The 23,286-nt window shown below is 48.8% G+C and overlaps 1 protein-coding gene across 2 annotated transcripts in view; it reads left to right on the forward strand.

Annotated features, from left to right (window-relative positions):
- pkn1a (protein kinase N1a) overlaps nt 1–22,721 on the forward strand; it is a 41,867-nt gene extending 19,146 nt beyond the window's left edge. Inside the window, exons 1-22 of one of the 2 annotated variants that reach the window (XM_036528907.1) lie at nt 258–581; nt 5,708–6,008; nt 6,369–6,517; nt 6,738–6,861; nt 9,966–10,111; nt 10,547–10,760; nt 11,416–11,610; nt 12,476–12,585; nt 12,686–12,829; nt 13,928–14,003; nt 14,926–15,055; nt 15,673–15,763; nt 16,506–16,594; nt 17,351–17,426; nt 17,511–17,602; nt 18,067–18,243; nt 18,406–18,468; nt 18,808–18,884; nt 19,052–19,194; nt 19,496–19,603; nt 20,467–20,547; nt 21,461–22,721. In XM_036528907.1, the coding sequence (XP_036384800.1) occupies nt 495–581; nt 5,708–6,008; nt 6,369–6,517; nt 6,738–6,861; nt 9,966–10,111; nt 10,547–10,760; nt 11,416–11,610; nt 12,476–12,585; nt 12,686–12,829; nt 13,928–14,003; nt 14,926–15,055; nt 15,673–15,763; nt 16,506–16,594; nt 17,351–17,426; nt 17,511–17,602; nt 18,067–18,243; nt 18,406–18,468; nt 18,808–18,884; nt 19,052–19,194; nt 19,496–19,603; nt 20,467–20,547; nt 21,461–21,664 (2,877 nt within the window). In that variant the 5' untranslated portion in view covers nt 258–494 and the 3' untranslated portion in view covers nt 21,665–22,721. Of the gene's footprint in view, nt 1–257; nt 582–5,707; nt 6,009–6,368; nt 6,518–6,737; nt 6,862–9,965; nt 10,112–10,546; nt 10,761–11,415; nt 11,611–12,475; nt 12,586–12,685; nt 12,830–13,927; nt 14,004–14,925; nt 15,056–15,672; nt 15,764–16,505; nt 16,595–17,350; nt 17,427–17,510; nt 17,603–18,066; nt 18,244–18,405; nt 18,469–18,807; nt 18,885–19,051; nt 19,195–19,495; nt 19,604–20,466; nt 20,548–21,460 lie in introns of those variants that run through there. The other variant, XM_036528915.1, reaches the window with a different exon arrangement.
- The last annotated feature ends 565 nt before the right edge of the window (nt 22,722–23,286 follow it).

Here is a 23,286-nt window from a genome sequence, read left to right on the forward strand (position 1 = left end):
CATGGTTGTCACCAGATTTATGTGGATTTATAAAGCTGAATGAGGCTGGTTAAGTGAGGCCAGGCAGAGGAGGCTTTGGGTCAAGGAGCGCGCCACTGCTGAAAAACAGCCAGCAGCAGGAAGGAAGCAGTGAGGCTGTGCTTTCTCGCTTACAAAACCATACCCATCTTCCCCCTGTGTGTGTGTGTGTGAGTGTGTGTGTGTATGTTTGTGTGCGCGTCAGTCTCTCTCTCTCTGCTGTAACCGTAGAGGAAGCAGTAGGGTGGGGCTCAGTGTCTCTCTCTCGCTCTCTCTCGCGCTGGTTTCCTACGCATTTCAGGATTTTAGTGTCTTTTTTTTTTTTTTTTTTGGTCCTGTGGCCTTTTCGATCGCAGGCGGGAAGAGCGGTCAGGATTTGAGGAGGCAGAGATAAGGAGCCTTTGGCTTGGTTTGGGGGCGGGCGGAATACTTTGGCAGCGGGACAGCGTGGCAGCGAGAGGGGGGAGGGTGTGACCATGGCCAGCGATGGATCGGTGTCGGAGTGCCCCGTGGAGAGGGCAGAGGAGCACGCACACCCTGACACGGGGGAAGTGGAGCCAGCGGTAGGGACCCGGGGGGGGGGGGGGGGGGGATAGGGCACAGCCTCCAAGGTCCTCGAGGGGCTACACTCTCTTCAAGCGTGTGTCTGCCCCTCACACTGCTTTTTACTCCCTCTGAAATGCTCCGCTCTGTCTTCAGTGCCACCTCTCTTAACTCTCCATTGATAAGTTTGCATTGTGGCTATGCTGGGCCTTTCCATGTAAAGTATCTGTTCTTTCTTTCTTTCTGTTGGTTGGCTCTTCCGCATGCCCGATCGCTGTGTTGTTGTCGTTTCAGTAGTGTGTCACCTGACTTTCCCTCGCGCTGTTTTCGCGGGCTCTCGTCCTCTGTTGGCCCCTGAGTTTTTCAGCGTGCCCTTCGCTTTCTTTATCCGCACCTTGGCGCAGCACTGCGGTTCATCCGAGCTGAACGTCGAGGGGTTGGGAGTTGCAGTAACTCAGCAGGTGTTTTCCGTTACGAGCCGTCGGAGTGAAACAGGCGGCGTCCATCTTGCCGACTCAACCACCAGCTGTTGTGGGTCCGTTTGTCACCCCTCCCAGGTTATCTCTGGTTTGGGTGTGATTACTGAAAGTGAAAGAAGGAAAACTGCAGACAGAGGGAAAGCATTAGGAGCAGGGTATATAGGAAGATATGGACCAAAGAAATGGAATGGAGCTTGACCTGTTTGGCGTCTCAAATGGCCTTTGGGGGCCTGAGGTAGCCTTCCGTCTAGCCTGTTCACTATGTTGTAGTGTTTGCATTTGAGCATGTGTGTCCAAGAATGTGTCCGTGCGTATGACACATGTGTGCACAACTGTGTGCAACCGTTTGTGTGTACACACAAGAAGGAAAATGCAGGAAAGTGATTGTGTGTGTGCAAGAGTTTGTTTGTTTGGATACAGGTGTGTGTACGTCTGCGTGTGTGCTCGTGTGTGTGCATATGTGTTTGCGTGCGCGTGTGTGTTGTGTCTGCGCGCGCGTGTGTGTTGTGTCTGCGCGCGTGTGTGTGTGTGTGTGTGTGCGTGCGTACGTGCGTGCGTGTGTGTGTGTGTGTGTCTGTCTGTCTGTCTGTGTATATGTTGGCTGGATGGTGTTATGCCTGGACTGCATGGCTTCAGCCTGAGGCTGAGTGGCTGGGGCGGGAGACTGGTTCTAATCCGTGTCAGCCAGGAAGCGGGGGCCGAGAGGCTGTGTTTAGTTCACTCACTCAGCGGCTTGGCGGAGAGAAGCAGAGGTGCCTGACTGTATAAGCACATGTTTCTCCTCTCTCATTAGAGCGCCGGCTTTTTGATCACTCGCTGGTCCAGCCTCTCTCTCGTGACCTGTGACCTTCTCAGTCCTGACCTCCATCTGCTCAAGTGTTAAATCCTGTGGTATGTCAGGTGACTCCCGCATCAGTGTTAGACCGAAAGAGCTTCAAAAAACAGGCTTACATTACAGATGAAGGGGGTGAACGTTATACCAGCTCACCGGTTACTGGGGAGTTATTCTCTGTTTAATGGTAATAGCAATGTTTTTTTCTGGTAATTTTGAATAATAATTCTATTCATAAGCTGCTTTAATAACCTCATTTAATAACGATATCATAATGAAGTTCACCATGTCTGCTTTCCAAAGATGTGCGGCACTAACAGTCGGTCAGATGTCCTGCTAACCTTGGCGCCGTGCAGAATCATGAGGCGTGATGGAAGATGATTGCCCGCAGTTGTGCTGTTTCGTTACAGTGGGCAGGTGCCGCTTGTGACAGGCGAGGTCCGTTTGGCCAGACAAACAAAGGATCGCTCTAGCAAACGGATCACAAGCCTGCTGAAAGGAGGCCGATTGGCCACAGCTCACAGCGCTGCTGGGAAGAGCCAGCTCACCTGCTTTCCCCACACATAATCAGAGTGCCTTTGATGATGGTTCCTCTGTGGTGATCTAACACAGTTTCTTTAGCACTCCAGTCTATTCAGCAAACACAAGGGTTTACTGGTAGCGCACGTACAACCAGGCTCGGCACCAGGAGAAAATACAGAGGGGTGCAGCTGCAATCCACGGGGATGCACAAAAAGTCATAAATACTATGTACACATAGGGATATAAGGAGACAACTGGGGGGCGCAGTGCACCCCTGTGCACCCCCATAGCATCGGGCCTGGGTAGCACAGGCGACAGCGTAGCATATCGGTAAGGAGCAGGGCTCATAACCGAAGGGTTGCTGATTCAATTCCCCACTGGGACACTGCCATTGTACCCTTGGGCAAGGTACTTAACCCACAATTGCCTCAGTAAATATCCAGCTGTATAAATGGGTAACATGTCAAAAAAACATAGCCTATGTAAAGTCCCTCTGGAGAAGAGTGTCTGCTAAAAGACAATAATGTGGTGTAATGTAAAAGACCTTTCTACAGATTTATGTCATTGGGTGAAATGAGCACGTGCGATACCTTTAGCTTGAATTGACCGTTTGACTGTGGCTTTCATGTACGCCTCTGCTCACTTTGAGATGACTCTGTTGATTCCCCAAGATATCTTGGATGAGAAATGATCTTTCACTTACCAAAACTGGTCAGTAAATGGTCCTCATGTGCGTTCATTGTATTAATTAATTACGGTTGAGTAATTGCAAATTAATTGCCAGTTAATTACAGGTTTCACCCATGCCAGGGGAACAGTGTGGGTTGAAGAATGGAGTGTCTACTCAAGATGCACTTTCCCACACCTCCCAAACCAAAACTTGTTTGTGGCAGTTGGTTTAGAACTGCCATTTCCATACCAGCATTGCGTAAATCAGGCGAAAGTTGGGGCGGATCCTTGGTTTGCTTGAGGCCAGTAGGAAGTGTATTTCTGTCTAGTAGGGCAGAAATTTGCAAGCGATGCGATAGGAATCAATCCAAGCTGGGCAACGGCACTGGAGAAAGTCAGAGAGAGACAGTGGAGGCAGTGTGGAAAACACCATTGACCGTAATGGAATCTGACTTTCGTTATTTTTTTTAACTAAGCAAAGATTGCCCATCAGTGCAGAAGCCCTGTCAGGCAGGTTTCTGTGCCAAAATGTCGCCACTCGAGTGCAGTGTGTGAGCGTCGTCTGTTTGCGAGGTAGTTTCACAGGATTAAAAAAACAGAGTTAGGAAGTGTGTGTGTGTGTTTATGACAGTCTTGGAAGTTGGCTTCTGAGCGCTTGGTTTGAGAGGTAGTGGGGCTACAGAATTTGATTGGATTATGGGTAGCGGTCCCGCGTCTCGCCCAGCAGGGCCCCCGTGCGAGAGGGCCGCCCTGTTGCCGGGGTGCCTGGGGGCGTCTGAGAGAGTACGGGGTGCTGACAGTGTGTCCATGGCGATGATCGTCTTGGACAGGAACTGGCGCACTTGTTTTCATCTCAATTAATGACATTTTAATCTGCTCTAATCCCATTACTGTCGATTTTTCGAGAGCTTTCATGCGGGGTCTTATTAAATTAGTGTCTTGATCTGCTGGCCGTTACCTTGATTTGTAGGTGGCTGTCATTGGCAGGGAAGTGGCTTTCGGGGTACCTGGGTCACAGTGACGTGCCGCCCAGATAAGGCCAGGATCAGATGCACTACTGACTGGACTGCTTTCTCTGATATTGACAGGGCAGTAGGAGTCATGCCAAGCTTCCCTGTTCTGTGGCTCTTTGAACCAGACTGAATTGCACTGTAGTCAATTGATCTGAACTATAGTGTCGTGAACCAGACTGAACTGCAGTGTAGGTAACTGACCTGCACTGTTGTGTAGTGGGTTAAACTGAACTGCACTGTAGTGATTTATCTGAACTATTGTGTAAGGAACCAGGCTTAAATGGAGTGTAGGGAGCCAGTCTGAACCAGTTCATAGGAAATCAGGCTGAGCTGCAGAGCAGCACATTGGTCTGAACTTTTGTGTTGTTTGTCAGAGTGGCTTTGCTGTAATCAGACCTATAACTTTGCTTCTGAAGTGAACTCTGATGCGTCTAACTAAGTCATACTGAAACTCCCATTGACACGTGTACATTTTGCTGTGCTGCTGGAGTGGGCATTTCACAGAAATACGTGCTGCTGCTTTAGATCTTGTCTGCGTTGCACAAAGCTGAATGCTTTTTGTCATTTTCGCTCGGGGGCAGTTTTGCCGAGACTTCCTCTTAGACCGAACGTGTGCCTGAAGGATCCTTTGAAAGAGCAGCCGGTAAACACTTCAGATTTCATCATCCTTACGTGTCAGCTCGTGGAGCTCTCGCACGCGGATACGTCTGTCCCCCTGAAAGGACAGCTGTCCGAAAGGCTCGGAACCCCCCCCCCCCCCCCTTTGAACTCAGCCGTGTTGTGCAGCCAAGCCTCAGTTGTGTACGAGATCAGCACAGCGGGGTGTTAGGTGTTTTACGCCCTCCCCCCCCATCCCCCCCAAACCTCCCGCGCTGCCCCGTCACCAGATCTGCAGAGGAAACAGGAAATGACTTGAGTCTGCTCACAGGCGGACATCCTGTCCTTGCGTCATCTCTGTTCCCGGTTCTCCCTCCTTGCTCTGCTGTGTGTGTCTGTGGTTTAACCCGTCCTCCCGGGGCCGGGTGGGCCGTGAGGTCCGCTCTCCCTCCACCCCACCCCCCCCCCCCACGCCGCACAGGCTGCGTGGAGGCCAGGATGTGCTGGCACGGAGAGGGGCCCCCGCGCAGAGAGGTGATGTACCGGGGGTTGTAACGGTCTTTCAAGCGTCAGGGCAGGGCTTTTGTGAGATGGTATCTCTGAGGCTGGTCGCGGGGCGCCTTGGTTTGTTGCCCATAGCCGTGGGTCACGCATGTATGCTGTGACTTTGGTCTCTCTGTGGTTTTATCCGGCTGAAACCGGTCGCTGTTTCCATGATGGTGGCTTGTAATGGAGCTGTACTGAAGTGTAGGTCTCGCTGTGGTGCTGAAGCCCTTTAACAGAGATTGACTGTCGTTTTAAATTGAGTGGTTTTGTTCTTGTGTCTGTAACTCTATGTGCATCTGCCTCCTTGGCTAGCTCTGCTTTGGTGAAGAGATTTTTATCTCAGCGGAACTTACACGGTTAAATAAAGGTCAAACAAATTCTTCAAAAATCCTTTTGAGTGAGCGTACTGTTGTCATAATGCGACTTCCCGTCTTATCTGGCTTTCATCGGTCTAACGCTTTCGCCGTCTTCCTTCTTCCTGCCCTCAGAGCGACCCGGGCGGGCTGTCGGTGCTGGAGCAGCTGGGACTGGACCACAGCTCGGACTTCTCCGACACCAGCGTGCAGCAGCGGCTGGACGAGCAGCGCGAGCGCATCCGCAGGGAGATCCGCAAGGAGCTGAAGATCAAGGAAGGGGCGGAGAACCTGCGGCGAGCCACCACCGACAAGCGCAACGCACAGCAGGTGGACAACCAGCTGCGCAGCTCCAACCGCCGGCTGGACAACCTGCACGCGCAGCTGCAGGAGCTCGACGCCCACATCGTGGTCAAGGACCCCGATGACATCCGAGGTAAGGAAGGGGAGGGGCCGTAACGAGAGCACTAAAGCCATTTGCAAGGCTGCTAGGACGGTATGAGGCATTAAAGCCCAGGGAGATTGCGGTTGGAGTGTTGTAAGGAGGTATGCTTGACGCATGCTTAGCACTGAACATCCAGCTAAATGCTTTCCCTGGAGGCGGCTTTGAAACACTCATTAACTTTTTCCAGAAAACCTGAAATCTGTTCCAAGGCCCAGTTCGATGTAAATGTTGAATGTTAACAGAGGCGCAGTACAGCGGTTTGTCTGAGCAGAGGCCAGGCGAAGCGAAGCGATTAGCGTAATTGCGACTGTATTGCTGAGAACGTCACGGACGGTTCGGTTCTGCCCTCAGAGGACGCCCCGCAGTCGCCCGGGGTGGTCAGCCGCTCGTCGGCTCACCAAAACCGCATCACGGCCCTGGAGCGCCAGCTCAACATCGAGCTCAAGGTCAAGCAGGGGGCGGAGAACATGATCCCCATTTACGCCAATGGCTCCACCAAGGTATTGAACCCCTTCCTCTACCCTCCATATTGTGCTGCACCTTTCGTTCCCCTCTGTCCCGTTTTTTACACATCCGGTCCAGCCCTCTCAGAATCTCCCAAACTCGATTCGTCACCGCCCGTGCGCTTTCCTCTTTTGACTTCACTGCAGCCCGCTTCCTGCCACAGGGTCAGACCTCCGCCTCCCTCCCCCTCCTCACCCTCTTGTTTCTTCCTCTCAGGACAAGAAGCTGCTGCAGACAGCCCAGCAGATGCTGCAGGACAGCAAAACCAAGATCGACATCATCCGCATGCAGATCCGCAAGGCCATGCAGGCCCACGAGCAGCACAGCGACGAGATGCAGGGTCTGTCTGTCCGTCTTTCTGTCTGCCCGCCCCTCTGCCACTCGGCCTCAGGCTCTTCAGGTGTCTCACGTTTTCAAAAATCCTCACAGGGATGGCGGGAGGGCCTCCACCCGCTGTTTCCCCCTCTCGCGTGAATCCTGACAGCCTGTGGTGTGTGTCCTGTCCGTCTACCTCGTCACACTGTCAGCGCGTCTGTGTCGGCCTTATTGCCCGCGTCACCGTGTCTTTCTCTCATATTTTTCGAGGTCCCTGACACCGCCTCAGCCTCCCTCTCCATGTGGCCGTGTCTGACAGATGACTTGTGTTTTTTTTTTTTTTTTTTTCTGTCTGCTGATGTTACCGTTTCCTGGGCCTTGCTCTCAGCAGCTGCCTCTGTGCAGCTGTCGACCGCCTGCACCCTGACCGATAACCGTGGGTGTCTGTACCACTCTGACTCACCCAGCACGACGCAGAGAAACTCGCACCATACTACTGCAACAGATTGACGACTCAGAAAACCGCACTCACCTTTCAAAACAACTGAAGCTTTCTCCGCGTGACCCAAATAAGTCTCCGTCCCATCGTCGGAGAAGAATTAGCAGGAGCGCTGCTCCGTAAACATGGACGAGACGTACATCAAGCAAATCAATAGCTCCTGGACAGTTATAGTGTGTCCATTTGAGTCCTCTCTGTTCACAGTGATTGGGGTGGGGGGGCTTTTCAGCATTATGACTCCTCCCTGAACTTGGAGGGTCAGCATAAGATGTGGGTGTTATTTATTAGTTTATTGTTGGAGATGGGGAGGCGGTCGATGAGGCTGCCGCTGAAAGGGTACTAACAGCAGGTGAAGAGGCCATTAGCTTTCCTGAAACACCGCGGAGGGGCAGTGGAAACGGGGTCTGAGCGAGAGGAGCGGGCGATGGAGGGAAGGAGGGAGGTGGGCTTGGAGATGAAATAAGGTTACGGCAGGCTCAGGGATAAGGAGTGGGGAGTGAGAGGAATGAGCCGAATGCTGAAAGGGAGCTATTTCAGTCTGAATCCCAGCCTGAATTTCCCTCTCAGCGTGACTGTTTCAGGCTCAATTCACTGATTCACACCTCAGAACAGAAACACTCCGTTTACTTTGAAGAGTAGAGTAGGAAGCATAATGTTGAGTGGGTAGTTTTTTTAAAACATTCTTTTAAGCGGATAAATGTCTGAAGTTTATTAAAAGAATGTTTTGTCACATCGCCTCTTAATCTCTCAAGTTCATTTTAGGGACGTTCTGTTAAACCTGGCCCTTCCCCAGTCACCCATTCACTCATATAGTCACATAGCTACATCCACATACAGGCACCCAAACAGTTGGAGACTTTGTGGCATTTGGCAGGCAGTCTGTTGCCTTATTAGGTAAGCATTCAACACTCCACTCACCTCTGTGTCTCTCTCTCTCCCTGTCGCCCACATACATACACAGACTCTCACTAAAGGGTTAATGCAGTCAGTCTGTTTATATCCACGTCTTTCTCTTCCTCTTTGCTCACCCCCTTCTCTCTGTATGAGTGCGTTAACCCTTGCTGTTCTGGATGAGGTCAGTTCCTATATCATAACACCCATTCTTTTTCCAGTACAAGATCAATGTGGTGTCTATATGGACCATGCTGTCTTTGTCCCTGTCTGATTTAAGAGAAGCACAAGTCAGTGTGTGTTTACAAACATGAGAATGTGAGCATGTGTGTAATGTTAAGCCTTGCAATCTCTGTTTTGTTTTCATATCAGAGGTTTGAGTGCAGTCAGTGCAGTACTAGTTATGATTATTCCATTAAAAATGTTTGGGTTCTGGCAACACAGCAAATAACAACAGCGTGAGAGAAAGTGCATACCAAGTTCTCATTTTCCCTTCACACACTTGGTGATTTCCTCCCACACACATACACAAACACACAGTCAGTAATTTCTACCCCACAGAAACACTCCGTGATTCCCCCCAACACACTGAGGTAGTGATTGTTTTTTATCCTCTTCCCTCCTTCTCTTTGCCACTGTTTTTCCGTCTGTCTCCATGAACTGTAGCGGTTTTTGTTTAGAACTGAGGACAGTACAGAGATCAGAAGTACATTAGCCGTGCAGTACACGTGGAATAGACGGTTATCCTCCTCACTGTGGAGACACATAATCCTAAAAATATAGATGTGCACCCACCGTTACCCTCTTTGTACCTTGTACATACAAGGTGCAAAAATAAAGGTCCTCCGAACACGAAGGTGCTGTGTTTAGAGCATAAACACATCTTGACTAATCGTGCTTCTTAGCTCCTCTGCATTCCTCTCAGCCTCTCCGAGCAGAAAGGATTCGCCGTACTTCGGCACGCCTCACGCAGCTCATTAATGATAATGGAGGACTGTGTAAATGTCATCCTTTTCATAAGTAATGTCCTTAGCTGACGGAACCTGTTAAAGTTTCTTTCAAGCCTGTGGTAAAGTTGGAGGGAGTTGGCGGATGGCTGCAGAGGGAATTGTGTGTGCGTTTGTGCGTCTGCTTCTGTAAGGCCGAGTCAGCGCCCTCTTGTCTGCGCTCTTCTGAGTCAGGGCAGGTAGAGTACGTTACAGTACCAGTCAAAAGTTTGGACACGCCTACTCATAGAAGTGTTTTTCTTTATTTTTACTGTTTTACACATTTTAGATTAATAGTAAAGACAACAAAACTATGAAATAACACAAATGGAATTATGCAGTGACCAGAAAAGCATTCAACAAATCAAAACTATCTTATATTTTACGTTCTAAATAGCCAAAAAGTATTTTTTAAAAATAATTGTTTTTGGAAAGAACTTCATACACAGGCACTATTTACCTTTGTCTAAGAAACAAATGTCCAGCATTTAAGCATAAGTCTTTAGTTCAAAATGTCTTTGAATGCATGTTTCCCATTATCCTCGGGTGTGTCCAAACTTCTGAATGGTACTGTGCGCTGTAGGGTTAAAAGCAGACAGGTGGTCCTTGTGTTTTTCTCCATTTGCCGTACACTGATCTGAGTGAGCACGGTGCTTGAGTGTTGTAGTGTGTACCTTTGTTCCCCCTCGGATGCAGATTTTTGATCAGTGCAGAGGGGTTTGTTGACTCCCTCTCCCTCCCCTCGGTCTCCAGGGAAGCCTGACCTGTGTGGGGTGGAGCTGCGGATCGAGGAGCTGCGGCATCACTACCGGGTGGAGCACGCCGTGGCCGAGGGCGCCAAGAATGTGCTGCGGCTGCTGGGGGCCAGCAAGGTCCAGGACAAGAAGGCCATGTCTGAGGTCTGAGCTCACAAGCAGGCACGCATACACACACACACACACACACACACACACACACACACACACACACAGACACACACACACACAGAGTCACACGCATGTACACATATGCACGCACACACTTTCATATATGTACACATGCACATGTGCACTCACATATACACACTCATGTACATGTATGTGCGCACAAATGCACTTACACGCAAGTAGTTACACACACATGCACTCATACACACACACAAACACGCACATGCGCATGCACACACAGACATAAACGTAGGCACACACACACACACACGCGTATGCATGCACACACGCAGTGACACACAAATACACATGCACACACGCATACACATACACACACGTGCACTAGTACTGATTTAAACAGTGTTGTGCTGTGTACGTATCAAGACTGACAGATCTTTCTCCCTCCAGGCTCAGCGCCGTCTCAGCGAGTCGTCCCAGCGGTTGGACCTGCTGCGGGACTCCCTGGACCAGAGACTGGCCGAGCTGCCCGAGGACCACCCCAAGGCCTGTCTCATCAAAGAGGAGCTGGTGCTGGCCTCCTCTCCAGCCTTCAGCTCCCGGCACGGTGCCCCCTACGTGCACAACCAGTACAGCACCGTCAGCAAGCCATCCCCGCTCACTGGTAACCTTCAGTTTACACCAGGGGTTATGCTGGGAATTGTAGTGAAGCTCCCTTTTAGCACACAATTAACCATAATTCTACATTTCATCATTAGTGTGTTTATAGTGTGTTTACCTCCCCTGTATTTTCTTGTCCCTGCTTTTCTGAATTGGGGCAGGTAGAGTAACATACATTGTAGTGTTAAAAGCAGATGAATGGTCCCTGTCTTTACCTCCGTTTACTGTACACTGATCTTGAATGAACTCACGCACAATGCTTGGGTGCTGTAGTGTTTACCCCCTGTCCTTCTTCAGATCCGTATTTTGGATCAGTGCAGCGCTAGACTACAGCAGTGTTTGTTGACCCTTCTTCCTAAATCGATTTGGGAGGTAGTGGAGCTCCCTCTTAGCACACCTTAGTTATATTTCTACATTTCATCATGTCTATTTACCTCCCCTGTATTGAGTAGCTGTCTGTTTGGTTTCGGCAGAGGCGTTTATGAATTCTGACACAGAAACGTAGTTAGTAGAGACATACTGTGAATGGGTTTAGTAGGTGTTTTCGAAGCTGTAAAAAAAAAAAAAACCCCACTGTAATTGGCTGTGTGTTGCAGGGTGTGGTCAGCGTGTTTCCATGTTGAGTTAATCTCTGTCCCCCGTTCCCCTGTGTGTCTCAGGCACGCTGCAGGTGCAGCTGCTGGGCTGCGTGGGGGTGCTGGAGGTGGTGCCAGGGCGCAGCCGGGGCACCCCAACGGTGCTGCCCTGCTACAGCCCCGGGGAGGGCCGCTCCTTCATGCGCACCGGCAAGGGCCTCTACAGCCGCAGCGGCAGCGTCAGCGGCAAGGCCCCCGGCAAGACCGACGAGCTGTCCTGTGAGTCCGCTCTGCGTGCATGTGTGTGTGTTATTATAGGAGTTCCCTGTGTATGTGTGTGTGTGTGTGTGTGTGTGTGTGTGTGTGTGTGTTATCATAGGAGTTCTCTGTGTATGTGTGTGTGTGTGAGTTTGCTGTCTGTTTCTGTGAGAGCATGTGTGGATGGAGAGGGCTTTTTGTGTGCATGTGCGTGTACATGTGTGTGTGTGTGTGTGTGTGTGTGTGTTATCACAGGAGTTCCCTGTGTATGTGTGTGTGTGTGTGTGTGTTATTATAGGAGTTCCCTGTGTAAGTGTGTGTATGTTAATATAGGTGTTTCCTCTGTGTGTGCGTGTGTGTGTTTGTGTTTTATTATAGGAATTCCCTGTCTTGTCAGTGTGTGCGCATGTATGGGTCTGTAGATGTGTTAAAATGAGGGTTCTGTGGTTCTCTGTGTGTGTGTGTGTGTGTGTGTGTGTGTGTGTGTGTGAGTTTGCTGTCTGTTTCTGTGAGAGCATGTGTGGATGGAGAGGGCTTTTTGTGTGCACATGCGTGTACGTGTGTGTGTGTGTGTGTGTGTGTGGGTTTATGTACATGCAAATACTGCTTGTCTCCACAACTGAGGTGTTTCTGTGTGTGTATGTAATTATTAGCCTTTGTGTGTTCTAGAGATATGTGTATATTAAGACAGAACTGTGAGCTTGTGTGTGTGTGTGTGTGTGTGTGCGCGTGTGTGTGCGTGTTTTGTGTGACTGAGTTTGTGAGTGTTTATCAATATGTGTGTGTCTGTCTGTGTTTTTCTGTATTTTTGTGTGTGTGTGTGTGTGTACACACATGGACGCTGTGTCTCTCTCATGCTGAGGTGTATGTTACTGCTGTTGTGCAGCGGAGGTGAGCGCGGTGCTGAAGCTGGACAACACTGTGGTGGGTCAGACTGCATGGAGGACAGTCGGGGAGCAGGCCTGGGACCAGACCTTCACCCTGGAGCTGGAGAGGGTAACCTGGAGAGAGCTCTCTCACATTCATTACACTGGTACTCCGTCCCCTTGCTGGGCTGCATGTGCTTAACCCCGAGGCTGCCGTGTGTCTCCCTCAGTCCAGGGAGATGGAGATCGCCGTGTACTGGAAGGACTACCGCTCCCTGTGTGCCCTCAAGTACCTGAAGCTGGAGGACTTCCTGGACAACCAGAAACACCGGGTGCAGCTGGAGCTGGAGCCTCAGGGGCTGCTGCTGGCTGAGGTAGGGACTGTCCACACTGACACGGACCGGGTTTCCTCAGGGTGTAGGGAGGGCCACTGTTAGGAACGTGGGTGCTGGAGGGGTTGTTTTATTACTACGCTTTAAATAATAATAATGATAATAATACGTAGCTAAAGAAAAGGGGTTAGAATGCAGCTCTAAAAGATATAACATCTTCAGCCTCAGTGTTATCTGCACTGAATTTAGTCATTTGTTTAAGCTAATGATAGCCATTAACCTTGACTGATCAATTTCTGCCTCCTCTCTGGGTTTTTTCGCTGAAAAGGGCAAGTGATATTATCAGCCTCTTTCCACCTCTTCATTTTAAGAGCTGTGAATATATTTCTGTCATTTTTAATGAGCATTTACACAGAGGGGTCATAATTTAATTTGGAGAGCATGGAGGCACCTCTGAGGGCATTTCAGCCTTATGGTGGTTTATGATGTACACCAATCATTGGGAGTTATGAACAGTTTTATAAGACTGTACATGGGTTGTTGTAAATAATGTTAAATAACATTTAAAAATTCAGTTCAAGCAGATGATATCAGTGGCATAGATTTCACCAGAATTTTTAAAACATTAGCAATCTGTGCTCTGCTACTATTTTCAACCTACCTATTTACACTGATGAAACGATTTAGTGTGCAAATAAGAGCCATGTTTCAAAATCTGCCTGTGACAGGGAGAGCTTCCTGTTGCACAAAGTTCAGCTCCACCTCATCTTGTTACACAGACACACACAGAGTTCTGCTCACACACTGCCCCTACTGGTCAGACACATGCACTGCACCAAAACCCTGCCTAATAATAATTTATTAATTACAGATAAGGACCAAATTACAGGGATATTTTTATTCCATTCTCACCAGTTTGGGAGAACGGATATCAGAGGCAGGCAGCCAAGCATAGAGATAGACAGGGAAAACCCTGGTATGAATACACACACCCACCCACACACAGAAACGGGTACCTGGCCCTCCCAACAGATTCACAGGACACAAAGTACACCTGCATAGGTACATGCATGCCAGATTACATCCACACCTACACAGAGAGATGTGCAGCAAGTCTAATGAGCGCTGTCTGTGTTTCAGGTGACGTTCTATAACCCAACCATAGAGAGGGTCCCGCGACTTCAAAGGCAGAAGAAGGTCTTCTCCAAGCAGCATGGTGAGAGGGAGAGAGAGAGCGAGAGAGTGTGCACTTTACCAAACAAAACAAACCACTATAAATACCCCTTTTGGTGTGTGCGCGCGCTTATGCAGTACACTTAGGGCTCCTCCATTTTGGTGGAAGTGCTTTATGGCACTAAACCCCTTTAAAGATGCTACCAAGCTACACAATTTCTGTGCTTAGAATGTTCCTTAAATCAATTATCTGTGATTAACTTGGCATTACACAGTGTTTGTTTACTGATGATTTCCCCTGACACAGCACAGTGACTTATGCCCGCAGCGGCGAGCTGAAATGCGTCATTAATTAAAATATGAGTGTGAATTAAATCTGCTTGCTGCTTTCTTAATATCACGTCAATCGGCAAGATTAATTCAGCACTAATGAACCCAGCGCTACAGCGTAATGTGGACTCCTCCGCTAATTGAGGATGCGCTGCCAAAAGAGTGATGTAATGGTTTTGAGCCGGGCGCCGCTCAGGATCGCCCCTCAGGACTGCAGCTGGATATGGGATTAGTACCAGGTAGTACCGTCTGAGAGATGCACTGAGAACAGCGAGCCCTGGATGTGCTACATCCCTTTGCTGTTACAAGGGTTCACGCTAGCTGCGCTCAGAACGGTGACACAGGAGATGAATACCTTGGAATTGCCTCGGGCAGAGTACCTGAATATACCGTAGTCTCCCTAATGTCCTAATATTGTCTTTACTGGTAATTTCACATTCTCGGGGGAAAAAAACCGACACAGATTAACATCTTTCTGAAGTAATCCTTGCAGTGCAGTTTGCAGTCTGTATTTTAGCACCCTCTAGTGGTTAGTCTTGCAGCTCTCAGAACTATCCTGGCTGTGAAGGTCTTGTTTCTGCTGCTGTGTTTTGAGGAGGCGTGTGTGTGTGTGTGTGTGTGTGTGTGTTGTGCAGGCAAAGCTTTCCTGCGGGCTCGGCAGATGAACGTGGACATCGCCACCTGGGTGCGGCTGCTTAGGAACGCCATCCCCACTGTCAACAATACGGGCACCTACAGCCCCAACGCTCACCCACACAACGCTGGGTAATTAATGAAACAATGCACGCACACACACACACACACACATACACACACTGTGTCTGTAGCAAAGGCACCTATTACTCCAGTTCAGATTCACACAACACAGACCATTATACCACGGTGCAGTTGTGACACTCAAATTTCCTTCGGGATTAATAAAGCATTTCTTATTATTATTCTTAAACAGACACAGAAAACCAGAAATACAGAACCATGTATGACCCCAGTGTAAACTCACACAAAACTGAGTACTTCATCATGCTAAGCATGCAGTTTTCACCTACACACACCATAAATAACACAGACACCTAAAGCCCCCTAAGGTGCTTACCCAACACTGGGTGATACCCTATACTCCTTTCCCACACAGACACATAAAACCAACAGCGACAAGGGCAATTACAGCCCTGGCGTTCTCACACAGCACAGGGTAATACCCTGTATTACTGCACACACTCTGAATATGCTGCCCCCAAAGGGCTCCACACACACACACACACACACACACACACACACACACACGGCACAAAGTTCTCTTTACAGCGGCAAAGTACTCTTTACACATTATGCAAATCCGTGGCAGTGAATCTCTGTCTGTCTTGACTGTTGCTGTGTCTCAGGGAGATCTCAATGGAGAAGCTGAGTCTGGACAGTGACTCCCCACAAAGACCTGAGAACCGGAGAGACAGAGACACAGACACACACACCCCGGTGAGAGAGAGAGAGAGAGAGAGAGATGAAGGGAGGAGGAAGATGGCATTGTGGGAGGGGGGAGCAATGCTTTGTCGGATTTACTGGCCTTTCCCAGAGTAGGCGGTGGGAAGGCTGTAGTGTAGCTCTTTCTAGGGGCCTTGCTTGGAATTTTGCAGGCAGCAGAAAAAGGACTGGACAGATTAGAAGAGAGCTGGGGATAAAGGAGACTGAGGCACAGGAAACAAGGGACAGGCGGAAAGGGGGAACGTGCGGAGGGCAAGACAGCCCTAATAGGCTGTAACTGGACTGAGGGAGCTTTAATTAGATTGCAGCACACTTAGGATGTTTGTTTCCAACTGTAAAGGAAGATTGGCGGGGAGGGCAGAGCTGGGAGAAGCGCTTTGCTGAGAGGCTGAGTGAGGCAGTATTCTATAGGGAGGCCTGGCCAATGCCAGAGAGAGAGAGAGGAGCTGGCAGATGGCATGGCCAGTGTGACTCCGGGATTACAGGATTAATTATTGAGAAAAACTAATTAACAGTAATGAGGAGGAGGGGGAAAACAGGCAGCAGGGGGACGGACTGCCAGTAAAGAGAAGTGACATTTTTATTGGGCCGTCTCTAACGATTCAAGGTCATATGCTGATATCTTCTCTCGCTCTCGCTCACTCCCCGTCTCTCTCTCCCCCTTCTCCGTTTCTTTCCTCCTCTCCTCCCTCTGTTTCTCTCTGTCCCCTCCTCCTGCTCCTTTACCCTCTCGCAGGAGCGGTTGCCAGTGATCGAGCCCTTCTCTCCCCCAGACCTCACCCCTGAGCGCCCCAACAGAACCCCCTCTCAGAGTTCGCAACACAGGTACACTGCATGAAGCTGTGCATGAACCACACACACACACACACACACACACACACACACACACACACACACACACACACACACACACACACACAGCATGCCCCGCAAGACAAGAACCTGCGCCACCCTAAAGTACATAACACCGCACACCCACGCAGTGTGACTGCAAGCCAACACGCACTGCGGGACTCCATAACGCACAACCCTGCATACCCGCAGAGTACGCCATGTTAGCCAATGCACTGTAGGCACCTACACAGTACCCTCCAGGAGCCAACACACTGCAGAACCCTACAGTGTTCTAACCCACATACCCACACAGCACACAGTAAGCCGATACACTGCAGAACCCTACCGTGTTAGGCTCTGCACACCCACACAGTATGCGCTACAAGTCAACACACTAAAGAGCCCTGTTACGCAATTCCACACAAACACAGTATGGAACCCTTCATCCCTAACTGCGCACCCACACAATGACACTGGTTGCACAATATCACCGCAATTTTCAGCAAGTCCTGTCACCACACTGCACTGAAATGAGCTAGACCTCAGACCAAACTAGTCCATTACCCATGCTGCATCACTGCAGTTGGCACAACTGTGCAGAATACTCTATTGTGCTGTTTAAAACTCTCGTGCAGCCTTTGTGCTGTAGTGACAAGCTACGCGCATCACGGTAGGTGTTATTAACGAGGGACACCTGAGCACAGTTTTACTGGTCTTTCTCACTGCATGTTTGTTGTGACTCCGCAGTAAACAGAAGAAGACCCCATTGTGTCTGCAGGACTTCAGGCTGATTGCAGTGCTGGGTCGAGGACATTTCGGGAAGGTAGGTGTCGTTCCCTGTGCAGGCTTACCTCTGGCCTACTCCTGCCCATCTCGTTGCTCAGCGGGTCCCGTCTGTGTGTCTCAGGTGCTGCTGTCAGAGTACAAGAAGACGGGCACCATGTATGCCATCAAGGCTCTGAAGAAAGGGGACATTATTGCCCGGGATGAAGTGGAGAGGTATGCGCAGCCCCAGTGAGAGTGATGCTGCCGTAAACCCAGCAGTACACATATGAGCACACTGGAATAGTGTGCATGTAACATGCAAACTGTACACACTCCTACAGTAGCAAGGAGTGGTAAGGAACAGGGCTTGTAAACAAAAGGTTGCAGGTTCGATTCCCCACTGGGGCACTGCTGCTGTACCTTAGACAAGGTACCTAACCCTCAATTGCCTCAGTGTATAATCAGCTGTATATATGGATAACATGTAAAAATTGCTATAACTATAAGTTGTCATGGCTAAGAGTATCTGCTAAATGACAATAATGTAATCTAATGCATTATGTCAATATTTTCTTTGAAATATACAGAGACTGTGAAGCACACAAAGTTTAATGTCCTTCCCAGTCTGTTTTGCTCTCTGCTAACTCTTTTTTCCCTTCGTCTCCTCCCCTGGTGTGGCCTTCTCTCCTTCCCCTCAGTCTGATGTGCGAGAAGCGGATCTTCGAGACAGTGAACAGCTCCCGCCACCCGTTCCTGGTCAACCTGTTTGCCTGCTTCCAGACCCCGGAGCATGTGTGTTTTGTCATGGAGTACACAGCAGGGGGCGACCTGATGATGCACATCCACTCCGACGTGTTTACCGAGCCCCGGGCTGTGTACGTAGCGCCTGCTCCGCGTGGGGCCGTGTGTGTGGGGAGAAAGCGTGTTTATCTGTCCGCGTGACGGTGTTTTTTTTGCTGTCTGTATCAGCATGTCAGCAAATCTGTGCATTTGTGTCCTTTTCTCTGTTTGTCTTGACTGTGTCTGTCTGTCTGCAGGTTCTACTCAGCCTGTGTGGTTCTGGGGCTGCAGTTTCTTCACGACCATAAGATTGTGTACCGGTGAGTGTTCTCTGTGGCCCACGCAGTTCACGGTCGGATGCGTGTTTGTCCCTGGCTTTGTTTCCATTGCACTGACAACACACACCGATGCACATGCATTCACCATTTGACACTTCTCTCAGTGAGAAAAACATTAGAAGGCGACTCTGTGTAAGTTACTGTAAAAGCAACCTGCTGCTGTTACCACTGAGTTTTTCGCATGGCTTATCCACATCAGCTCTTGATACTCGACTCTAATGCCGCTAATGGAAACCCTGCCGCTGTCTGCAGATTCACGCCAGATTAACTTCACGCACTGTCGGTAACTTTTGAATGAATCACTCCCACCTTCCCTCTCAGGGACCTTAAATTGGACAATCTGCTGTTGGACACAGATGGCTATGTAAAGATTGCAGACTTTGGGCTGTGTAAAGAAGGTGAGTGTGCTTGTGAATTTTGAACATCGTTCATTTCCCTTCCCTTTTCCCTCAGTGTGTTATGGAGGCTGATGGTTGATGTCAAATCTGCTTTTGCTTGTTAGTGGATGTATGAAAAGTAGTGTCCGTGTAAGTGATTTCAATTCCTCTAACTCTGCCCGCCCCAGGGATGGGGTATGGAGACAGGACCAGCACGTTCTGTGGTACACCGGAGTTCTTGGCCCCAGAGGTGCTGACTGACACGTCTTACACAAGGGCTGTGGACTGGTGGGGCCTGGGAGTGCTGGTGTACGAGATGCTGGTGGGAGAGGTGAGGGAGAAACTGCCTTTGAAACACCTTCTGTCTGTAAGATGATGGGTTGAAATTAACTCATGTAGTTATGACAGCAACATACTTCAGCAACTACATAAACAACTGCTAAACATGGACAGGTACCATTCATTTCCCATATATACCAATGTAACTATCTTCAGCAACTACAAGTGTGGATAGGTACAATTTACTCTCATGTATACCAATGGAACTATCTCATCTCAGCAACAAGTACGGACAGGTACATTTCAGTTCCCATTGACAGGATTTAATAACGGGGCTCTTGTCTGTCGGTCAGTCCCCTTTCCCAGGTGACGATGAGGAGGAAGTGTTCGACAGCATTGTGAATGACGAGGTCCGCTACCCCCGCTTCCTTTCCACCGAAGCCATCGGCATCATGAGGCGGGTGAGTCAGCCCCTCCCCGCTCCCCTCCATCGTCTGTGCGTTCACTCTCTGCGCCGATCGTGTGAGCGCAGCTTCCTCTTCCTTCCTCCTCCTCCGCAGTTCATGCCTCATTAGCTTCTTTTATTTGAGTCTCTTGACCTGCCCCAGTCAAACAGCATGTCCTTTTGTTACTGTGATAAAGGTGGTAGAGTTGGAGTGTGTGCAGGAAGCGGTGGAAACCTGTGTCTGCCCTGGGGAGCTGGTGACCTGCAGGTCTCATAGTTTCACACCTTAAACACTGTGACAGCGGGTGGTGTCACACCTGGCTCATTTGGACGGGATGTATTAGAACAGTGTCTGTTTTCCGTCTCTTTTCCACTTAAGGAGTGAAAGATAGTTTCGTGAAAGTGTTTTCGGAGAAGGGTCCAAAATGATGCCTTCCATCTTTGAACAAAGAACTTCAACCGTTGCTTCTGTGTATTCACTGGCTTGATAAAAAGCGAAAAAGATTGTTTAAGCATCAAAAAGTATTGAAAATAAACAAAAGGACATTAAAATAAGCCCAAGCTGGCTCATCATTTTGCCCACATCTGTAATAATAATGAGTACCTTTATTCAAATGGCCCTATTCATGCATTAAAAACAATATAAACATGACACTTCTCATGCAACATGTCCTAAAATTAGTTTTGTACAGTAGCTGTTAGATATTATAAAATAAAAACTACGCAATCAGACCCTGGAAGTGCTGTATTTTGAGTTCCTAAAGCAGCAAAAAATATAACTAGTCATTAGGGAGTTTGTGAAAAGATTAAATAATTCTCCAAGGTAAAGGCTGCCCTAAATTTGTTAATGCTGTTGATCTGTGGTGGTGTTATCCTCAGTTGTTAAGGAGGAACCCGGACAGGCGCCTCGGTTCAAGCGAGAAAGACGCAGAGGATGTGAAGAAGCAGCCTTTCTTCAGGGTAAGCAAGATGGCCACGGCCCTCTGCCCGTCCCTCCCTCCCTCCCTCCCTCCCTCTCTCCCACCCTCCTGTTTACATTCTTTCTCTGTATGTCACGGTGCAGACTCTTGTCTCTGTCTGTTGTTGACTGCTGAGAACCTCTCTGTGTCAATCACTGTAATTATCAATCCGCAGCCTCTCCATTATTGTTGTCTCTGCAGGGCTGTTTACTTCCTCTATATTCCCCCCCTCCTCCTTCCCTCCTGGCCTAGCCTTAGCCTCCTTTAACCTTGCTTTCTTTGCAACTGTTCTGCATTGAATTGAGTAATCCTCCATCTACCCTTTTTCCACCCTATACTTACTTTCTCTTTTTCTGCTATTACATTTTCAGGCAAGAGGTGGCATATAAAATGTCTGATATAGTGATATATGATACATGTATGATAAATGTATTATATGTTCTACTGACTGATGTATCGTAGTATACTTGGCTTCCATCGCCTAGTCAGATTGCACATGTTAACTTATGGTAGGGCTTGAATGGTGTTATGCTCACACTCACAGGTCTGGGGGTGTTGTTAGCCTGGTCTGGCACTGTTGCTCCTTTAACTTGAATGGAAACATTTATGTTCTATTGTGCTGGAAGTCATGCTGGATAAGAGTTTCTGCTAAATGAATGTAATGTAATGTAAATGTAATGATATGGTGCCGAGGTAGTTTATAGTGTCCCTATAGGGGGAGACACTGCATAAACATCCTCATTTGGAAATGACTGGGAATGCATCTCAGATGTGTCTTTGCTTTCTTCTGGGCCACCTTCAAACTGTTTGAATTTACATCCCACGTGAGATAAACCTGTAGGAATTTCTATGTGTTTTACTGTCTCGAGTATAAATGTGGATAAACTCAAGCCACGTTCTCTCTACTCTATCAGGGAGTGGACTGGGAGGCCCTTCTGCAGAGGAAGCTGCCCCCACCGTTTGTACCGATGATTGGGGGAAAAGAGGACGTCAGCAACTTCGACGAGGAGTTCACCGCTGAGCCCCCTGCCCTCACCCCACCCCGAGAGCCTCGAACCCTCTCCCGCAAGGACCAGGACAGCTTCAGAGACTTCGACTATGTCTCAGATCTTTGTTAGGGTCATAAGAGGGTGGGGGAGGGCTCTGTGTTTCCGTCTGTCACAGGGAACTGAGGGGTTGCCTGGAGCTCTACACTGTGATTGGAAGTCTGGGGAAGCGAGGGAGGGTCTGTCTTTGATTTTTGACACTGTGAGTGAGAGAGCGCATCTCTCTGGGAAGGGACTGAACGGGGGGGAGGTGTGAGAAGACTCGCCTTGTCTCTGTCTGTCTCTCTGTTTCTCCACTGTGACTGAGAGAGCAGCATTTTAAGGACCTGTCTGTGTCTGTCTATACTCAAGAGTCAGGGGGAAGGTGAGGGAAGGACAGTAAGAGGGGTTGACTTAGACTGTCAGTCTGTCCCTACACTGTGACCGAAAGAAGAATCCCTCTGGGAGGTAGGTGGTATGATGGAGGGCAGTCTATGCTGTGAAAGAGGGCGACAGAGATGAGGAACACGGTTTCCAAAAGGAGAAATAACCAATTGAGGTGAAGGGGCCCTTGTCCCCACGTTGAACTTAGAATGTCTGTTTTAGAGTAGTTCCCAATTTTGCCTTCTCCTTCTCTCTCTGTACCTTCTTGCAGCCACTTGACCCTGTTTAGTTCCGCTTCTCCAATATACTTGTATTACCTTCTTCAACCTCTCCTCCTCTCCCTTAGTGTAGTGCAGAGCCAAAGCTTCTTTTTGTACCCCCATATAGGCCACTGGGGATCCTACAAGAAGGAAGAGACAGACCTGTCTTCATACTGTGACAAAAATAAATTTTGGGAAGGGAGAACGAGTGTGGGAGGGTGTTAACACTGACTGAAGCCTTAAATTTCCTGAAGCTCCTGAGTGATATGTTTTATTTTGGAAAGAACTCATGTTTTCATGAGTAGTGGTTCTCAACCTGTGGTGCAGTGTGTGAAGGGGCAGCCCATTTGGCATGATTCGGTGAAAAAAATGGCTGCCTGGCATAGCATGGTTGGTCAGAAAAGGAAAGATCAGTAATTTTTGCATTATGAAGACATAAACAACCTTGCATGAAACGGTAGCTGCATCCTTTCCTTTTTGTGCTACAAAAAAAGTAAAAAAAAAAATAAAAATTTTTTTGAGGTGTACTGTGTGGGTGTAGCCTACATTCCACATTTTAGGCTGTGCATGCAGCCCATGTTGGAAAACAGATTGAGAACCACGGGTCCAGGGAGAAGCACTTACTCTCCATCACACTAGATCCCTACTGCATTCAGTGAAGGAATCTTACCTTAAGACATTTTTTTTTATCTGATTTTAGTTATTGGTTTTAACTCATAAATAATCATGATTAGGATGATAATGTGGTTGGATACATGTTGATTGACTTGTAAAAAACCAGTTGTGAAGAAAAGCAATGGACTGAGTTGTTTTACTTTTTACTTTCCTCCTATAAAAAGTCTGAATGCAAATCTTGTGTGGGTGCAGTTGATGGGGCTGGGTAATGCTGGGCCCGATGGACCTAACTGTCCACCTTCACCCTACGACGGGCTTATGTTCACTGACACAAACACGGAAAAGCCACAAACACACACTCAGAAAGATTCATTCAGAGTGGCTTATGCAGACACAGGTCTCTTTTGGTATGCTCATAGTGCAAAACTTCCACACCTACTCAATACATGCAAAAAT

Source organism: Megalops cyprinoides, chromosome 1 (assembly GCF_013368585.1).
Source record: "Megalops cyprinoides isolate fMegCyp1 chromosome 1, fMegCyp1.pri, whole genome shotgun sequence".
NCBI classification, from domain to species: domain Eukaryota; kingdom Metazoa; phylum Chordata; class Actinopteri; order Elopiformes; family Megalopidae; genus Megalops; species Megalops cyprinoides.